Raw genomic sequence first — 19397 nt, 5'->3', positions numbered from 1 at the left:
CTTGCACTTTGACGTGCTTTCGAACTGCTAGGTTGGCAGGAGCAGGGACCGAGCAATGGCAGCTCACCCTGTTGCAGGGATTCGAACCGCCGACCTTCTGATCAGCAAGTTCTAGGCTCTGTGGTTTAACCCACAGCACCACCCGCGTCCTTCAAGATTCATTACCAATGTCTTAAATAAGCTACTGTGGGTTGATACGGAATGTAGGAGAGCTCCATAGTTCTGCAAGTTCTTTCAAGTTTCCTCCATTGAAGGTTCCTTCAAAATTGCCACCAGCCAAGGAATAGCGAGTTATGTGGCCCTAGAGATATTAGACTACCGGTTGCATGACTTTTGACCATACTGGCTGGGGCTGGTGGAGATTGAAGTCCAACAACATCTGCAGGACTATAGATGCTCCATCCCTGCACTCCATGCTCTCCTTTGCTCATTGTATTTAATTTGGTCCAATGGATATGCAAGAGTGCTCTAAACCAACCTGTGTGTCTCTGGACTATTTAGGGTGGGTGGGATTATTGGTCCATGATGGCAGTGTGGCTCTGTTGAAAATATTGAGGTCAGTGTGCAATGCACACCTTTTTTGGCCAAATTATGTCATGAAAATTAGGGCGTGCATTAGATTTGATGGCGCATTTACATTCTGCAGCAAATACCTTTTTGGTATAAAGGTTTTGAAAATTGAAGTGTGCATTAAATTTGATGGTACATTAGATTCGTCTAAATGTGATAATGCAACCCTTTGCTTTGCAATAGCTCTTAAGAATGCATGTAAAGCATATAATACAAGTACCGGAAGCTGCGGTCTTCCAGATGTTGCTGGACTTCAATCCCCATCAACCCTGGCCAGTATGGCCCAATAGTCATGAATAATGAGAACTGGGAGTCCTAAAAACATCTGGAGGGGCATGGGTTCCCCACCCATAGTGAGTATGCCAAGAGGTACAACCACCATATTACAATGGCAAAATTTGTCTGTAGTCAAAAGGTAATATTTTTATGGGACATTGGAATGCTCAGAGTGCCAAGATACTCCACTCTATCCCCCCTCCCCAAGGCCATCAACATTCTGTGCTCACTGAGCACCCCTGGTCCATAAAACTGCTGCCCCCCTCTCCACATATCCCTCACCTGCTAAAGATGTATTTGCACTTTAGCAGATCTTGGTTGGCATCTTCCTCTCGTGTGTAAACGGCACCTTTGGGGCTATATCAGGAGCTCACTGAATGAGTTCACTATTAGTATATATAGTGGCAACTTGAAAAACGTATGGATTCAGGGCCACTCCTATTTCCACATCCTGGACCGCAAATAAGGAGACATTCAGTGTTTGATTTCTGAGGACAGATTTATATGTGATACTCTTAGGTGAAGGATAATAACCATGTAAGTATTCCTACACAGTCTGTGTTGCATTTAAGAGGTAAGGCACCTGTGGGCTGGCTGCTATGTTAGAAGATGGGGATAATGTTTTTTGACCTAACTGTGTTCATAGTGGCTCCTTGTAGCCCTTTGTGTTCTGCTGTTGCTATGCAACCTGTTACCAGGATAAAAATTCAAGTTGTCCCATTTGTTGTGCATTTTATTCACCAACTGCCCATTTATCATCAGCAACAGCACCACAAGACGGGTGTGTGTTTATAGGATGCTTTTAAAGCCTCAAAATATTATCAACTGCCACCTAAGCTTGAGCTTATTCATTAGAGGTGCTGAGCATAGAAAGACAAACTAGAATGCTTACCAATCAAAAGGTTTTAATGGCTTTGTTGTTTTACAACATTTAAGTCATCTGGCCTACATTAATTAGAACCTCAAATTATGTGTTTTTCTGAGAAATGGAAAGGGATCAGGTTTTAAAAAATCTATAAGCTAGCAGGAAAGCCTAGCTTAGGAACACAGAAAATAATGCCTATTCCCAAATGTGATTACATAGGCATCTGGTTGGCTACTGTGAGAGCATAGGAAGCAGACTCAGAACATTGGTCCATGTAGCACAGTACTGTCTACATTTGATGACAGTAGTTCTCCAGGATTTCAAAGAGGTTGATTGCCCATTCCTACCATGAAATGCTTGTGGATTGAACTGGGACATTCTGCATGCAGGCCAGGTGCTAACCCCCCCACCCAACGTTTCCCTCAAGGTGGACTTAGATGGACCTTTGGAGGCTCATTGCCTTATGCCCTTCTGAGGTGCATGGCTTAGAGGAGGTTACTAGTCCCCCCATTAAAAAAACCATGCAGTGTTGGAGAAATAACCCCCCTATTTCTCCCAAAAATCTGACAAGGTTTGAGCTCAAGGATATGAGCTGAAGGAGAAACCACGGTTCCAAACTGCTGCGGGTGCGTTTTCACGAGCACAACTTCTATGTCAGCCTGATGAGACCAGAGGCATCCCCAAAAGCCCCCTCCTCAGGGGCACTTGAAAGGTGGGGGGAAACAAAAAAATCAAAAATTTAAATCCTTCCAGTAGCACCTTAGAGACCAACTAAGTTAGTTATTGGTATGAGCTTTCGTGTGCATGCACACTTCTTCAGATAAACTAAAACAGAAGTCACCAGACCCTTATACAGTGGTACCTCGGGTTAAGAACTTAATTCGTTCCAGAGGTCCGTTCTTAACCTGAAACTGTTCTTAACCGGAAGCACCACTTTAGCTAATGGGGCCTCCTGCTGCTGCCGCGCCGCCAGAGCACGATTTCTGTTCTCATCCTGAAGCAAAGTTCTTAACCCCAGGTACTATTTCTGCGTTAGCGGAGTCTGTAACCTGGAGCGTCTGTAACCTGAAGCGTATGTAACCCGAGGTACCACTGTATAGTGAGAGGGTGGGGCGGGTTATTACTCAGAAGGGTGGTGGGAATGGGTGATTGGCTGATAGGTGTGGTAAACCTGTTGACGACTGTTAACGACTGCAGTTGGTCTTACAGGAAAAAGCAAGGGGTGAGATGGCTAAAAATCATGTATAATGAGATAAGAATCCCATGTCTCTATTCAGACCAGGTCTCTTCATGGTTTTAAGTTTGGTAATAAGTGGGGGGAAAGTGTTGATGGGAAAGAAAGTGTGTGGTGTTACAGTAAGGGTTTTCTTTTTTTTTATAAATAATATTTATTAAGTTTTTGACAAAGAAAAGGAGTTACAACACAATAGACAATAAACAAAAAAAACACACATAGAAAAATACAAAAATACAAAAATCACATAAAAATAAAAAAAATAAAAATAAAAATCCCTCTTTCTGTTATTTTGCCTCTCATTTACGTATTTTCATGACTTCCTCACACCTTCCTTTTTTGTATTCCATATAAAAATTGGTTCAGCAAGTTCATACCATCTTATTTTACCCTTAATTATTTCTCCTTACATATTTCTAGCTTCAAATTTTCGTCTAATGTTAATCCATTTTTGCATATTCTTATTTTACCTTATTGCTAGAACCACTTTGTTTCATTCCAACGTCATTAACATTCAAAAATTTTACAATGTTTCTGTAAATAAATTTTAAATTTCTTCCAATCTTCTTCCACCAACTCTACTCCCTGGTCTCGGATTCTGCCGGTCATTTCCGCCAATTCCATATACAGTAGTCCATTACTTGCATCTGCCATTCTTCCAAGGTGGGTAGGTCTTGTGTCTTCCAATGCTTTGCAATTACAGTAAGGGTTTTCAATGAATCCAGGCATACTTTTCAACTTCAATGGATTTTGTATGGGGACAGATTTGTAAATCCGGGGACTGTCCCCGGGAAACGGGAACGTCTGGTAACCTTACGTTAAAGGTAAAGGTAAAGGTACCCCTGCCCGTACGGGCCAGTCTTGACAGACTCTGGGGTTGTGCGCCCATCTCACTTAAGAGGCCAGGGGCCAGCGCTGTCCGGAGACACTTCCGGGTCACGTGGCCAGCGTGACATCGCTGCTCTGGCCAGAGCCAGAGCCGCACACGGAAACGCCGTTTACCTTCCCGCTGGTAAGCGGTCCCTATTTATCTACTTGCACCCGGAGGTGCTTTCGAACTGCTAGGTTGGCAGGCGCTGGGACCGAGCAGCGGGAGCGCACCCCGCCGCAGGGATTCGAACCGCCGACCTTTCGATCGGCAAGCCCTAGGCGCTGAGGCTTTAACCCACAGCGCCACCTGCGTCCCTTGGTTCTCAAATGCCTTGGTACTCAAACGCCTTGGTTCCCAAACACTGAAAACCTGGAAGTAAGTGTTCTGGTTTTCGAATGTTTTTTTGGAAGCTAAACATCTAAACAATGACTGTGATCAGTGCAGGTAAGTAAAAAATAATAATTTTAATGGCATGGATTAATCCATTTTGCGTGACTTTCTATGGGAAAGCACGCCTTGGTTTCGGAACGCACTTCTGGACCGGATTAAGTTTGAGAACCAAGGTACCACTGCATATTTAAAATAATGTGTGTGCTTGAGGAGCGACGTTCTAGTCGCGGGTGGGGGAAAGATCCAGGGAGATCCGAATTTGGTGGTAGGTGGGTGCAGGGGCGCTGGGAGGATTCCCAACCCGCCTCTGGCTTTCGCGCAGCTCTGCTTGAGCGCTTTGCAAAGTGAGAGAGCGGCTGAGGGAGGGTGGGTGGGGGGAGCGGAGTGCAAAAGCGGCGCGGTCTCTTTAAGGATCCTGCCGCTCCGCCAAGCAGCGCCCCGCGCCGCCGCCGCCGCCGCCTCCTCCTGCATCCCCACGCGCACGCAGCTGCCAGGCGCAGGCAGAGCGGCAGCCGGAGCCATCCGGGGCGGCGTGTCTTGCAAGGCGCCTGGCGAGAGCCCCCTCCGCCGCCGCCGCCGCCGCGCCCTCAGGCTCGCAGCATGTCCAAGCACCCATCGTCGTACGGCAAGAACGGGCTGGCGGACCCCATCTTCCAGGTGCGGCCGGCGGCGCGCTCTCCCTCCGCTTCTCCCGTGGCCTCGGGGGGTGGGGTGGGGAGTCCTCGGTGCTCCTGGCAGCGCCGGCGTCGAGGGGGGCGTCGTCGGAAGAGACGCCTGTCGGGGCTGAGAAGGAGGGGCGGGGGCGGGGGAGAGCGAGCAGGGAGGCTGAGGCGCGCCAGGAGCCGGGGGTCGTGTGAATGTGGCGCGTGTCTCCTAAAAGGCTCTTCCCCTCCGCTCCGTTTCCCAGGGGAGCAGAGGCACGGCGACCCGCAGGAGCCGCTTGAAACGGTCCGACGGGAGCACAACTTCCACCAGCTTCATCCTCCGGCAGGTAAGGCGGGAAAGGAGGCGCTGCCTGCCTCGCCCGACGGTGCCAGCCCTTTGCGGGGAGCCGAGGGCGCCCAGTCTTTCAAATGCCATCTCTTTATACCTGTTCCTTTTGAGGCCACCTTCCTCGCACCCCTCTTCTCAAAGGGGCGAGTGAGGGCCCGGGCTTGCTTCTTTTTTCGTGCTGCAACGTTACTTTGAGGGGAAACAACCACCCAACCAGTTGTTTAATTTTCTTTTTTTCCTAAAGTGCACAGCGAAGAGAGTTTATTCAGCGAGAGGGAGGCACTCGCGCACATGCGCGTGGGTGAGGTACCATTGTGTTTCTTGGGCACAGGCTGCCTTTATCCCCCAGGTTCTTGAAAAGCCGTTTCTTAGGCACGAGTCAGTTTTGGTTGGAGTGGCGTTTTTAATGGGTGTTCTGAAAAGAACAAGGAGCCTTTCTTTTTTGTTTAAAGTACAGTGGTATTGAGCTGTGGCAACTGCATAAAAACCTGGATGCAAGCACAGATCTTGTATCTGAGGAATTGCAACCAGGCGGCTCATTTTATTGATTGTATTTATTTATTCCTGCACTTACATCCCACTTTTTCCTCCAAGGAGTTCTTCCCACTCTCCATTTTCTCCTCACAACAATCTTGTGAGGTAGGTTAGGCCGAGAGAGACAGTGACAGGTCCAAGGTCACCTAGCTGAGCTTCATAACAGTGGGGATTCGAACCCCTGGATTCACCACAGTGGGATTATAGTTTTGGGCCAAGTCAGTGGGACGAACAACCGATACGAATGGTAACTTGTGGGGTTCAGTGGCAGTTCATGTGGCTGCGTCCCACTCTTCCGCTTTTCCACCTTATACAGATTGAATGTATTCATAGCAGACAATTTACATGTGAAGGGGTTTGCTAGGAGCATAAATGACCAGATTGCATTCTGTGAGCTGGGTAAGAAAATACCGTATTTTTGTTCTTTGCACATGGGCCAGTTGGTGGTTTGGGCAAGGGAAGTTCCCCATCCTGAGCCTTCTTTCTGTTTGGGTGTTGTGTTAGGCCTGTTCAGCAAAAAGTCTGCATGGATTGCAGAAGAAAGCTGGAAACTGAGAAGGTTTCAGCCCTTGGTATTGGGGATTCTGTGCCTCTTGCAACTTGTGCTGTGCTAAGAGGAAAGAATGAATGCCCCCAAGTGCAGCTGGCCTTTGCCTGTTCACTGAGGAGCTCTAGTCAGTTCACATGTATCTGGAATTAATAGGCAATGCACAGCACAGGTTGTGGTGTCCTAGAAGCTGACATGCTGGGGGGCATATTTTTTCTTTATGAAATGGTGCTGCCTATTACTGGCTTAAATTTTGTGTGGGGGATGTCAGTCTTGAGTGGATTTATGGACAGAGCTATATATCCACAAGATCAAAACGCTGTTCTGGTTTGGCTGGCGGAGTTTACCCTGTTCCTGGTGGGGAGGAGAGTAAGGAAGGAAGAGTTTTTCTTCCTTGGACATATATTTTCTCGACTATTCAATAAATCTCTATTTGACCTCACCTTGACCTTTAATATTTCAGACTGGACACACCTGGATTCATATGCAAGTTTGCCCACGCTTAGAGAAACAAAGGAAGCTAGATATTTGACCCTAAGGGCAGAAGACAGCTATCTGTAGGCGGGTTAGACAAAAGGAATCCACTTTTATGTGCATTACAGACAGAAATAAGACACATGACCCAGGGGAGGTGAATTGGAAATAGGTCTGGGACCTTATATAGGAAAGTTGCACTATCCTTTCCCGTAAACTGGAAGCGGTGTGGGATTTAATCTCTTAAATCTTTCCAGTGTGTAGCATATTCCTTCTATGTTGCTAGACAGCAGTTTTCAGTTAATTCTAGTGGCTGTCTTGTTGGATTCTTCTCTTCCTTAGAGAGAGAGAATGGGTGAGCTGTCCTGAGCTGAACTAGGTCGTATCCCATCGGCTTGACTCCGTGATGTACTGATCGTTAAATTTAGACTCGAATGCAGGAAACTTCTCTTTTACTGTCTTGCGTGCTGTGAATGTCTCGGAGCACCTTTGTGTGTAGGCAAAATTAGTTGGTATGTGCTTATATGCTATGCATGGATCAAAAGGACTGTGATTCATTCAGCATGCCATAGAGAGTTTTGCATCTCTTTCTCACGTGGCAGTTTCCCAGTCCTAACCCTGACAAACCTCATTTGAAAGTGAGGGGTGTTTCAAGATAAGTTCGTGATCTATGATTGCAGGTTGGAAAGAAAAGTCAATATTCCACTGGCTGTGCCTTGAGTGTACCTAAAGAAGCCACTCTTTGGATCCTAGCCACTGTCTAAAAGATGGTATTGGCTTTCCCAAATAGTGGAACATCTGTTATACCCACTTCTGCCAAGTGTTCGGCCTAAAGAAGGAACTTTAGGGCTTTACATGGTGTTTTATGTATATCGTGGAGGGATGTGTTGTTTGGAGATCTTTTCATAGGTGTAACATGCATACTCTTATATGTTTGCAATTATATGCTGGGCATGATCCAGCCAGTTAAGCACTTTTTAATTTCACTTAATTTATTCCCAGCTAACTCTGCATAGGCCTGCAGCCTAAATCCTATTGCTTTCATTTCCATTGCTTAAGTTTATCCTTGGAAAAGTGCTCAATTTTGATTATATTATGGCTGTTATTATTATTAATACAGGTATGTTCTTCACATTTGTTTTGGATATCACTATCTTAGTAATTATTTCTATATCTTCTTAAAAGAGCTGGGCTGTGTTTATGTTAGAAATCTTCTGTGAGCATTTTTTGTTGAAGCAGAACATGATGGTAGTAAGAACTTGAAATCAGCACAGCATTCTTCGGGGTGGTTGTTTCCCCCATAAGAAACAGACTTAGGACAGGGAAAGTACAGGTGAGAAGCACATTTTAGCCACTTGCTCCTCCACCAGACTATCGCCATGCCACTTGCAATGGCAGAACATTACACCAGCCCTGGATCTGGCACAAGGAATTTCAGTGAGAAGGGGATTTCAAAAACAAAACAGTCAACATTGCATCCAGGACTACCTTGACTTTATTGCCGTAACAGAACGTGGCGAAACTCGGCACCAAGTCACAGCACACCACCAGCAATCTGGTCGCCCTCCTTGCGTGTCCTTGCCCCCCCCCCCCGGTTGCTTAGCAAAAGAGCCTTTTCTTCCTTGTGTGGTTCTTAAACCCTTGTCCCATGGAGGGGCTGTGGATGGGTTTTTTCAGGCCCCTGATCAGGAAGCTATGTGAGTGCTATGTTGGCTGGGCTCTCCTTCCTCTCCTGGCAGTAGAAGGGTCATCCTTGTACGCACCTCTGGGGGCTGATGGATGAATGGCACTGTGTGTGATGATGCAGGGGTGTGTGCTGAGAGCGTGTCCCTGTTGTGTGTGCAGCATCAGCGGCATAGTTTCTGAACAGTGAGGAGTGCATTCCTCAAGCTCCCTTCCTTTGAAAGTTACTTCAGGCACAGGGATCTGCCTTATATCTTCTGCTCTGAAGAATCCTTCAGGTTCTCTTTACTCTTTTTCGTCCTTCAGCACACAATTGACTTGTTTGTCATCCAAAGGTCCAACGGCCTCCCTAGCTAGTCTCTTGCTACTAATGCCTTTAAATAGTGTTGTTGGTGGTCTTTTACGTTTTTAGCAAAAATTATTTTTGAGCATCCCATATCGTCTGCTTGTATTTCTTTTGTTGAAGTTTGTTCCTTTTTGTTCTCCTCCTTTGTTCAAAGTCTTCCATTTTCTAAAGGAAATCTTCCCTCTGATAGTTTATTTGACTCTGCTGGCTAACTGTGCATGCATCCCCCTGGCCCTTGTAGTACCTTTCTCAATTTGTTGTATGCATTTTAACTGAGCTTCTAATATTGTGGTTTTAAACACCTCCCAAGCATTTTGGAGAGGTCTGAACTTCTAGAGTTGGCCTTTCAACTTCCTTTTTACCAGTCCCCTCATTTTTTTGAAGTTTTCTCTTTTGAAGTCAAATGTGATTGTATTGGATTTTCTTGGCAATTGCCCACTTACATACATATTGAAGCTGATAGTACAATATCAACTCTTGTGTTTTAGCCTATAGTTCTTTGGTCTTTCTGAATAGTTGTCATGTATCCCTTCACTCTCGATGCCTTATTCTAGTCCTCCCTTACCTGAACACTCATAATAATAATCCTTTTCCAGTGTGGTGTAGTGGTTTAGAGCGGTAGACTTGTAATCTGGTGAACCAGGTTCGATTCCCTGCTCCTCCACATGCAGCTGCTGGGTAACCTTGGGCTAGTCACACTTCTTTGAAGTCTCTCAGCCCCACTCACCTCACAGAGTGTTTGTTGTGGGGGAGGAAGGGAAAAGGAGATTGTTAGCCGCTTTGAGACTCCTTAGGGTAGTGATAAAGTGGGATATCAAATCCAAACTCTTCTTACCCCAGAGGGGTGATTTGTTCTGAAGCGGATGCTGCTGCCAGTCCCCTACTGCCACCAGTTTAAAACCTCATTTAAATAAAAAATTATGATGATGTGTCAACAGTCCGATTACATTCTGCTTTGTACAGGCCTGGTTTATCCCAAAGCACGTCTGGCAAATGAGTTGTTTAATTTCTCTTGTGTTACCTTAATCTTATACGTGGTTCAGTGCCCCTCCCCCCTTAATTGCATGTTAGAATCCATGCTCTTTATTTGATGCCTATTTTAGGGATCTGATATTTGAACCGTATTTTGGAACAAAATCCTAGGAACATGTCTCATTAAACTCATTAGGCCTTACATCTGAGTAGACATGCATGGGCTTCTGCTCTTAGGCAGTGTTCGAAACAGAGATTTGAAAGCTAGGAGCTAGGTTATGGGTGCAACGACAAAATGTCTAGGGACACTTATTTATTACAAGAATACAAAGCTAAATATGAATGAATTGCAGCTAAAGCATTATGTTCATTTTTCACATTATTATTATTATTATTATGGAATAGGGCATCCCTATTTTCATCGGATAAATGTTGGAGGGTATGCAAATATAGGAATGGACTCATATGCCTTTCATGAATCTTGAAACCCTTGCTCACTGAGATGCAGACACAAATGGCACACCATGTACCATTGATGTTCTCTTGCCATTTTGGGGATACAGGAGTATGTAAATCGGTTTGCAGTCCAGGCAGTGCAAAGGTTTAGCATCCCCTGGCAGTGTACATTGACTTAAGTGTTATGCCAGATGTGAGCTAGGAGGCATGACTTTGAACAGTGTTAGAAACTGAGATATGAAAGCTAGGAGCTAAATGGCACCTTCAACCCAGGTTATGGGCACAGCAACGGAATGCCTAGTCACACTTTTTTATAACAAGAATACAAAGCTGAAAATGAATGAACTGCAGCTAAAATATTATGTTCATTTTCACATTGTCTGGTCCTTCCCCTGCCCACCCTGCTAATATTCTTAAGAGTGTCTCTTTTCTAGTCTTCAGAGAGAAGCTAGAAGTGGGGGGGCAGTGAATGATTTCCTGGAAATGCATTTTGTTTGGATAGCAGGACCTGCATGTCCTGAGTTCAGAATGTTAGTTGCATTGGTGAATCTTGTGAGACCAGTAGGCTGCAAGAGATGCACATACAGTTCTACTTAGCCTTTGCGATAGGCATTCCATTGCTTTATAGCTACTGTCATTCCAAAAAACAGAATGACAGCGATGCCAAGCTGAACAATTCTCAGTTTTTATTGGTGGTTTGTGTGAGAGAGAAGAAGAGAGGGAGAGATGGACATCATTGTCAGACGAATTATAGAGAAAGGAAGAAAGAAGAACTGGCAACTTAATATAACCTTCTGTCAAAAGCACTGGGATGGCTGCATCAAAAATTAATAAAATGAATTTCATTTCAGCCCACAATAAGGGGAATGATGTGCCAGTCTGGCAGACCTTGCAGAAAGGCTCTTGGGCTCTTTGTGCATCAGTCAGAAGGATGTGCTCAGACAAAATGCATGGTCTTTTCAGGTAGTAGTGTGCAATTTCCTTGCCCCCCAGAGCTGTTTAACTACAGCTTGTATTAAAGGCTCTCCTGTGTGAGCAGAGAGCAGTCATGTTGCATTTCAAGGAGCAGATTTCAAAGATGAACTATAGAACTAATAACGTGTATTGTTTTCATGAGTGTACTCTTAGAGCGGCTTTCCTCAACCTGGTGCCCCCCAAGTGCTTTTGACTACAGCTCCCATCATCATGTGCTGGCTGGGACTGATGGGAGCTCTCCAAAACACCTGGAGGGCACCAGGTTGGGGAAGGCGGTTCTGAGCCAGTCACCAACACTCTTGAATTGGAAGATCCTTTTCAGGAGCTTGGCTGTTTGATAAAAACTGATATCTAATTTGCTCACAGTACTGAGGGAGTGTTTGGAGGCCCAAATAAACTGAGTCGAGCAAGACTGTTTAGTTCGCATGTAGCAGTTTGTTCCCTGTTTTATTTTATTTTTTCTGGAAATTGCATACAAATAGCCATTATCTTGGGCTTGTGTAGAACTCAGTAAGAGTTCAAAATTCAATTGAAGTATTCAGTTTTGTACATGGAAGGAATGATATCATTACCCACATAAACGAAATTCATCTAAATCCCTCAAATCTCCAGCCTCTGAAAATTGCTAGGATGGATATGTGAGCTTGGGCCCCTAAGTCCTTGCTGGATCAGGCTGCAAATGTACTGTCAAAAAAAATTATTATGTGCATACCAGAGTTAGAAAGACGGGAAGACTTAAAGGAGACATGTTGGTTTTCAAGCACTTGGAAATATCCTTGTCTGTTGAAGGAGCATTAGAGACCTGAGTTGATGCCTCAAAGAATTGTGGGAGCTGCAGTCTGTTAAGTATGCTGAGAGTTGTTGGGAGACGCCTATTCCCTGTCCAGAGCTATAATTTGCAGAGTACCGTATTTTTTGCACCATAACACTCACTTTTTTCCTCCTAGAAAGTAAGGGGAAATGTCTGTGCGTGTTATGGAGCGAATGCCTGCGGGTGGCGGGGGGGATCTGCTGCAGTCGTGAGCAGAGGATCCATGGTTCCCCTTCCTTCCCTCCTCCGTGGTTACAAAGCATGGATCCTCAGGATTTTTGCATTGGGCTACTCCAAACTCACTGTCAGATCACATGTCTGTGGCCACAGCATGAACCACAAAAATCATATATCCACTATTTCGTTTAGAATATTTTTTTTCTTGTTTTCCTCCTCTAAAAACTACGTGCGTGTTATGGTCTGGTGCGTGTTATAGAGCAAAAAATATGGTAGTTTTTCAGCCAATCCCTCTTCACAGGGAACTCTGTCAGGGGAAGAGAAGTGGGGAACCACTATTGGGAAAGCCATGTTGCTGAAGAAGGAGACCTTGTTCAGGGGTTCTGGTAATGGGACTCTGTTGAATTGTATTTGCCTGGGCATGGGCGTATCTATCAATTTTGAGTTTTCTGTTGGTCATTTCCCCAGTCCTTTTAGCTCCCTGTATTCCCACATCTGTTAGTGATAAATATTTTTTTAAAGTCCTCGTGAAAATTCACCAGCATTTTCGTGTGAGTTTCTCCTGAGATACACATGTTTCTGTGCAATATTGCCTCATGTACATGTTCTTACAAAGCAGTTTCCCCTAATACAATACATTTTGGTGTGTTACTTTCCACTAATACGCACATTTCTTCGCACCCCTGTTTTTTGTACACTGTACTCAGCTGCAGAACTGCATAGCAAAATCCAAGGATGTGCCAGTTTAGAAGGAGGGCTGTGCTTCGCTTCACATATTGTTTCAGAAAACTGTGAATTAAATAAGCTGGGCTTTAAACGATAACCGAATCAGATTTCTCCCTCTGTGTAGCCCGATGGTCAGGGATGATGGGAGTTGTAGTCACATAACATCTGAAGGGCCCCATGTTAGCTCATCCCTAAGATAACTTTGACCGCAGTTGCCTAGATCTGATGATACTGTTGGGAAGGAAGGAGAAGAGAGCATCTTGCAACTCCAGGCTTCTGTGATTCAGTGTTTGTTTGCTTGGCTAGGCCTCAACTGCCTGTCCCTGCCACATCTGAATTCTATTCCCTCTGACAAGATATGTGTCTCAAACGTTCTCTCTCTGTGTTTCACAGTTTGTTCAGCATCTCATGTTTTTGAATCCCTGGTGAGCTGCTTTTCCCTCTGAATTGTTGCAAACCTGATAATGCACGAGCGGCCCGGTGAGAGATACTGGCGAAGCCACGTAGACATCTGTTGTGAAGGGAGCACAGATAAACACTCATAAATTTATCATCTTCATCTCGCTAGCCCAGGGGCTTGTAGCTCTGCTTCTAGTTTAAAATAATCTGTCTCTTTGTATATGTGTACATAATGTGCTGTAATGTGTTGCGGCTTTCTTTTTTTAGAGAATACTTCCTCTGCTTCCCGTTTATTTACTAAAAAAAACCTGCTGCTTTGGTTAAAGTGGTCTCTTGTAGCATATGTGCTGGGAATTTTTTGCTTTTATTTTTCTAAAAAATAGCTTTAACTGCTGTTCTACTTGAAGTAAAATTTAAGAGGGAAACGCTATTGACCATTTCCATTTTTAAAAACAACAACAACACAGTAACCACCACCCACTCCAGCACACAATCTAGTAATAATCTCCGTATTGTAGAAAGGCATTTCTGTACTTCTAAAAAAAAATTGAAAAAATTGAAATTTGTTCCCCATTCTTCAGCAATTTCTGCTCAGGGCTGCTAGTGAGTAGTCCATTAGAAGAATAAAGCAACATAAGACAACAGCAGGAAGACAATTATAATAGCATAGGTTAAAAACTCCTGAGAATGGCAAAAGTGTAGTAAATCAACCGTTTAAACAGTCTGGGAAAATTAAAAGATATTTTGCTCAGTGCTAAAAGGATCAAAGAGTAGGTGGCAGGTGATCCTTCCTGGGGAGAGTGTTTGAAAAGCACAGCACCCCAGCCAAAAAATCACGTTGTCAGAAGCCACATCCTTCACTTGTTTATCTGGGCTAGTTCGGCATTCACAAGACCATAACCAGGGCAACACTGTTTAATTGCTTGGATTACCTGTTATACAGATATTCAGAGTAGACTCCTGCAGCACGCAGTGTGTAGTGCTGCTTTTAAAGACCAGAAGCATCAGATGGTGCAGAAGGCAACCTCCCAGTTGCTTGTTGGGGGCCAAGTGGCTGGAGCATTTAACACCTCTTCTGCACCAGCTACACTGATTGCCAGGACATTTTCAGGCTGAATTCAACATGCTGGTGATGACATTTGAAGCCCCCTAACTGCTTTGAACCAGGCTATTTGAAGCATCGCCTTCATCTGTATAAACCTGACCAAACCCTAAGATCAGACACAGAGGGTGGTGCGTGCAGGAGACAGGGCCTTTTCTGTGTGGGCCCCAACCATATGTTAAGCCCTTCCACCGGAGGTTTGTCTGGTTCCCTTTCCTAAGCTAGTTTTTAAATAGGCCCTTGAAAACCTTGATGGTTTCAGCCTGGTTTTAAACTGATGCTGGTTTTATCCTTTATAGTTATGATTTCAAATGGTTTGTGTTCTTTTGATTTGGAATATTCTATTAATCGGGACGCAGGTGGCGCTGTGGGTTAAAGCCTCAGCGCCTAGGACTTGCCGATCGAAAGGTCGGCGGTTCGAATCCCTGCGGCGGGGTGCGCTCCCGCTGCTCGGTCCCAGCGCCTGCCAACCTAGCAGTTCGAAAGCACCTCCGGGTGCAAGTAGATAAATAGGGACCGCTTACCAGCGGGAAGGTAAACGGCGTTTCCGTGTGCGGCTCTGGCTCTGGCTCTGGCCAGAGCAGCGATGTCACGCTGGCCACGTGACCCGGAAGTGTCTCCGGACAGCGCTGGCCCCTGGCCTCTTAAGTGAGATGGGCGCACAACCCCAGAGTCTGTCAAGACTGGCCCGTACGGGCAGGGGTACCTTTACCTTTACCTTTATTCTATTAATGATGCTGCTTTAGCCAATTGAAAAGTATTATTATTACTATTACTATTTATTAAATTTGTATACTGCCCTTCATACAAAGATCACAGGGCGATTCACAACATAAAAATATGATATGAGAACATATATATTATTACTTTATTTATTTATTATGTTGACAACTGCCTTAGGAAGGTTTTTATCTATCTATCTGTCTGTCTGTCTGTCAATCAATCAATCAATCAATCAATGTGTAAGACAAGGCAGCTTTGTTTCCTGAGAAGGCCCCAGAATTTGCATCTTCCATCCCTACTGTTAAGTTGTGGGTGAACATATCAGACGACGCAGCGATTCTTCAAACCACTCTTGTTTATTCACAGGCCAGAACAGAACTGAACTGAAGGGTTCAGCCAGCCTGCTTATATAGAGCTCCACTACACCGCAACAGTAACCACTTTCTGTAACTATCCAATCACTGAACGTCACTTTCAATCCCTTATTTGCATATGTGGACCTGAGTGAAAACTATCTACAGTATCCCCCTGCTGGCCCAAGGTGAGAACTTCAGTACATAACACCTACCAGCCTGGAGATGTCAGTTGCCAACCTGGCGCCCAGAAATCTCCAAGTAGTCGCAACTGGACCTGCAATAGTAGCAAAATGTGTCTGGTGCCTGGAGAATTTCAAACACTGAACTCCACACATTACAACAAGGCTCCAGGGTCAACAGAATCTCAGCTTTGGGGAAAATGTCAAAGTGGTGGGAAGATGCCATTGATGGGTAAGAACCTGCAGGTGCTTGGTGGGTTTAAGTACCCCTATTTCAATACAAATGCTGCCCCTTAATTTGCTGCCATGCACATTTAGGGAACAGATGTTTGCTGATGTAACAACAGTTTCTTCCCGAGGGAAGCAGACAGAAGGCTGTTTTGCTTCCTTCAAATGTTAAGGCTTGGCTACAAACCTCTTTTTCATATATAAATAGCAAATTGATCAGGTACGTAAGAAGCCATGTGTAAGAGGCAGTTTTAGTATGCCCATTATATGTTTGGCATCTTTGCACTTCCTGTAGCAGCATAGCTGTAGTCTGGATGCAACTTTGTGTGCTTCTAGATGAGTGTTTATTGTGGGATTGATGCTTTGCATCCATGCAGCTTCTTTGCAGAATACACAAAGAATCAAAGCATCATAGAATTGTAGAGTTGGAAGGGACTATGAGGGCTATCTAGCCCAACCTCCTGCAATGCAAGAATAATTCGTCCAACGTGATGCTCGGACCCGTGACTCTGAGATTAAGTGTCTCATGCTGTCCCAACTGAGCTATTGTTGGCTTCAAACGTACCAGCCATGCTCCCCAAATTATATTTGGACTTTGCCTTCCCTGGGGGAAATATTACAAGTTTTTTATTTATTTAAAAAAACCCCACCTTGTTGACTGTGATCCATTTGCAATATCTTAATCAATTTGCAAATTAAGCCCACTGGTCTAGAAACACCCTTGCGTGTCTTACGTGGCGGAGAGCAATTGCTGCATTTCTGTGCATACAGCTTTAACCTCTGCTCAGCCTGCCAGCACTTACAGTTCCTCTTAAGCTAATGCTATTTTTGTGGCTCAAGACAATGGTTTGTACTTTGCCAGCAGCAGAGGCAAGCAGATTCAGCAACCAAAGCTAATCCCAGAACTGCGCTGACACAGTTGATGCTCCTGCACCAGTATCAGATTTGGCGCGATGGCTGTTCTGTGTTTTTGAAGTTTCCATTTCAGGGCTGCACAAATGCCTGCCAGAAGAGGCAAGGGAAACAAATCCGCATTTTCAGCTTTCTAGTAGAAGTTAGCATTCTAAAATATATACAACACAATGCATTTTGAAATGGGAGGGGCAAGTCCAGTAATATAGGCACAGACAAAACAGCTACAGTAAAAATAATAATTACACTTTAGCAAAGGAACTAACTTTTTTAGACTGACATGCTTTCTTATATTTTTGACATGAATAAGTTTATTCTTAGGAGATGTTGAGAAAGCAACTTTCCAAGACTTTAGTTCAGGGGTCAGCAAACTTTTTCAGCAGCTGGCTGGTCCACCGTCCCTCAGACCTTGTGGGGGGGGGGCTGGACTATATTTTTTTTTGGGGGGGGGGAATGGACGAATTCCTATGCCCCACAAATAACCCAGAGATGCATTTTAAATAAAAGCGCACATTCTACTCATGTAAAAACACCAGGCAGGACCCACAAATAACCCAGAGATGCATTTTAAATAAAAGGAAACATTCTACTCATGTAAAAACACGCTGATTCCTGAACAATCTGTGGGCTGGATTGAGAAGGCGATTGGGCTGCATCCGGCCCACGGGCCTTAGGTTGCCTACCCCCGCTTTAGTTCAATCTTTTTGGGCACTGTGCTAAGGGAACAAAGCAGGTACTTGAGGTGGTGAGGAAATATACTTTTCTATGGATTAGTGGCACAGCTCCTGCTTCAGCCCACAGCATTCTTAACAATCACAGCTGGTTGATTCTTATTTTTATTTTTTTGGTGATTCGGGACCTGAATGCATTACAGAAGTTGCGTAGTTAAGAGGGGATGAGTCTGATGAAATTCGTGATGGTGTTTTCTCGATCTTCGTGCCTGTGATGATTTGCCAGTCCCTGGGTTGAGTGGGATGCTCACAGTCATAAATGTAATAGAATGACTCATTGCCCAGTGAGGACATAACATTTCTGGCTTGCTTAACTGCTGCAAGCCAGGAACAAGTGCCTGGAACTTGTACTTCCCCTTCCTCTTCCACAGATGCAGATCCTTCTTAGTTTAAACAGCTGTTCCTTGGGAAAAATCCTACTTGCCTAATGGAACAACCTCCCCTCTCCCTTGCTCCTTACACTGGGAAGAAGCAAACCACGATTCCCTGTCTTAGTGTTACATCCAAACTAGGGGTCATTGCTTGTTTCCCTCTAAGAACAAACAAAACCGTATGAGACAAAAAACTACAAAGCCCTGAGACCTCCGGGTATAGGGCAGTATATAAATTCAATAAATAATAAAATAAAATAAAATATCCCTGGTTTGGATGTAACACTAAGCCAGGGATCATGGTTTGTTTCCTCAGTTGTAAGGAGAGAAATAGCCTAGAAAGGAGCATTCACAACAAGCCATTAACTATTGCTTATTGTGGTGTGTGAACTGGGTCAATACATATGTGGTGGATTTAACAGGCGACTGTAGGTTTTAACATCTTTTAAATAAAGATGTTTAAAAATCCAATTTTTATTTCATGATTGATTCTTTTAAAAAAACCCACCTTCTCCTACCAAGATGAGCACTTAAAGCTCTAATATAGGCACCCATAAGTATCTGAAGTGGATTCTCAGCTTAGTGCTTGTTATAGCATATGGCTTACATGTACAGGCTCCCAGATCTAATTCATGGAATTTCTTTCTTTCTTTCTTTCTTTCTTTTTTAAACACACTCTGGAGGATTTGTGTGGGCAGGCAGTTTTCTCTGACAGGTGATGCTCAATTAGTGTGTTAAAAGAGGGGGAGGGGGGAGCCCAAAAGGGACAAAAGTCAATTATGAACATTCTAGCACAGAAGGGGTATGTAGGTCATCTGAATGCATCCATATAACTTTGCAGATTCTGTACTCATATCTTACAAACTGACATCAAGGTGCAACCATGATGTATTAGTGGAATATCTGTGCCCTAACAATACAGTTTATCACCAAAACAAATGGATTCTGTAAAATGATTGTTATGGAACCGTTGTTTAAAAAGCACGAGACACCCAGCGCCTGCTTTATTGCTAGAGCTGCCGATTAACTAGTGAGATGCTCAGCAAACTAAGGAGCAATTTCTTCATAGGTTATATTGATATACCAGAGTCAAGGCCATTAAACCTTTGCTCTCATGTGCACACTGTTGCATAATTTAAGGAGAAGAAAGAACGAGGAGACTGGAATTAATAGCTTTTTTTAATGAAAGTGTCGAAAGAACAACTCTACCAGTTGAAACCAGTAAAAGAAACTGTAGGCACAGGGCAAACAGTTGATCGTGATGTTAGACATTCCTCTTCTCATGTGGTGGAAAGCAGGAAGGATGGAGGGAACGTGCAGCTGATAAAATCCTAAAACTTCTTGGGGATTAAATAGAGCTAGTGAGCCAACCGGGCACCAACTAGAGCTATTGGGCCTAGTTCAAACTGAGATTGTATCCAAGGTTGTGTCCAACATGTGTTCCAGGGAGAGATTGGCAACGGTAGGCAAGTTTGTCTTTTGAAAGCTCCATTGCC

The 19397-nt window shown here is 44.4% G+C and overlaps 1 protein-coding gene across 2 annotated transcripts in view; it reads left to right on the top strand.

The window, feature by feature from the left end:
* The first annotated feature begins 4691 nt into the window (after window positions 1–4691).
* Window positions 4692–19397, top strand: part of CACNB4 (calcium voltage-gated channel auxiliary subunit beta 4) — a 140856-nt gene continuing 126150 nt past the window's right edge. For both annotated transcript variants that reach the window (XR_013843156.1, XM_079993792.1), the window contains exons 1-2: window positions 4692–4863; window positions 5114–5197. Coding sequence is in view for 1 of the 2 variants with exons in the window: in XM_079993792.1 (XP_079849918.1) it covers window positions 4807–4863; window positions 5114–5197 (141 nt within the window). In the remaining variant the exon portion in view is untranslated. The remainder of the gene's footprint in view (window positions 4864–5113; window positions 5198–19397) is intronic.

Source organism: Podarcis cretensis (genome assembly GCF_951804945.1).
Source record: "Podarcis cretensis genome assembly, chromosome: 1".
Taxonomy (NCBI): domain Eukaryota; kingdom Metazoa; phylum Chordata; class Lepidosauria; order Squamata; family Lacertidae; genus Podarcis; species Podarcis cretensis.
Note: the sequence above shows the minus strand (reverse complement) of the source record. Positions and strands in the feature narration are given on the sequence as shown.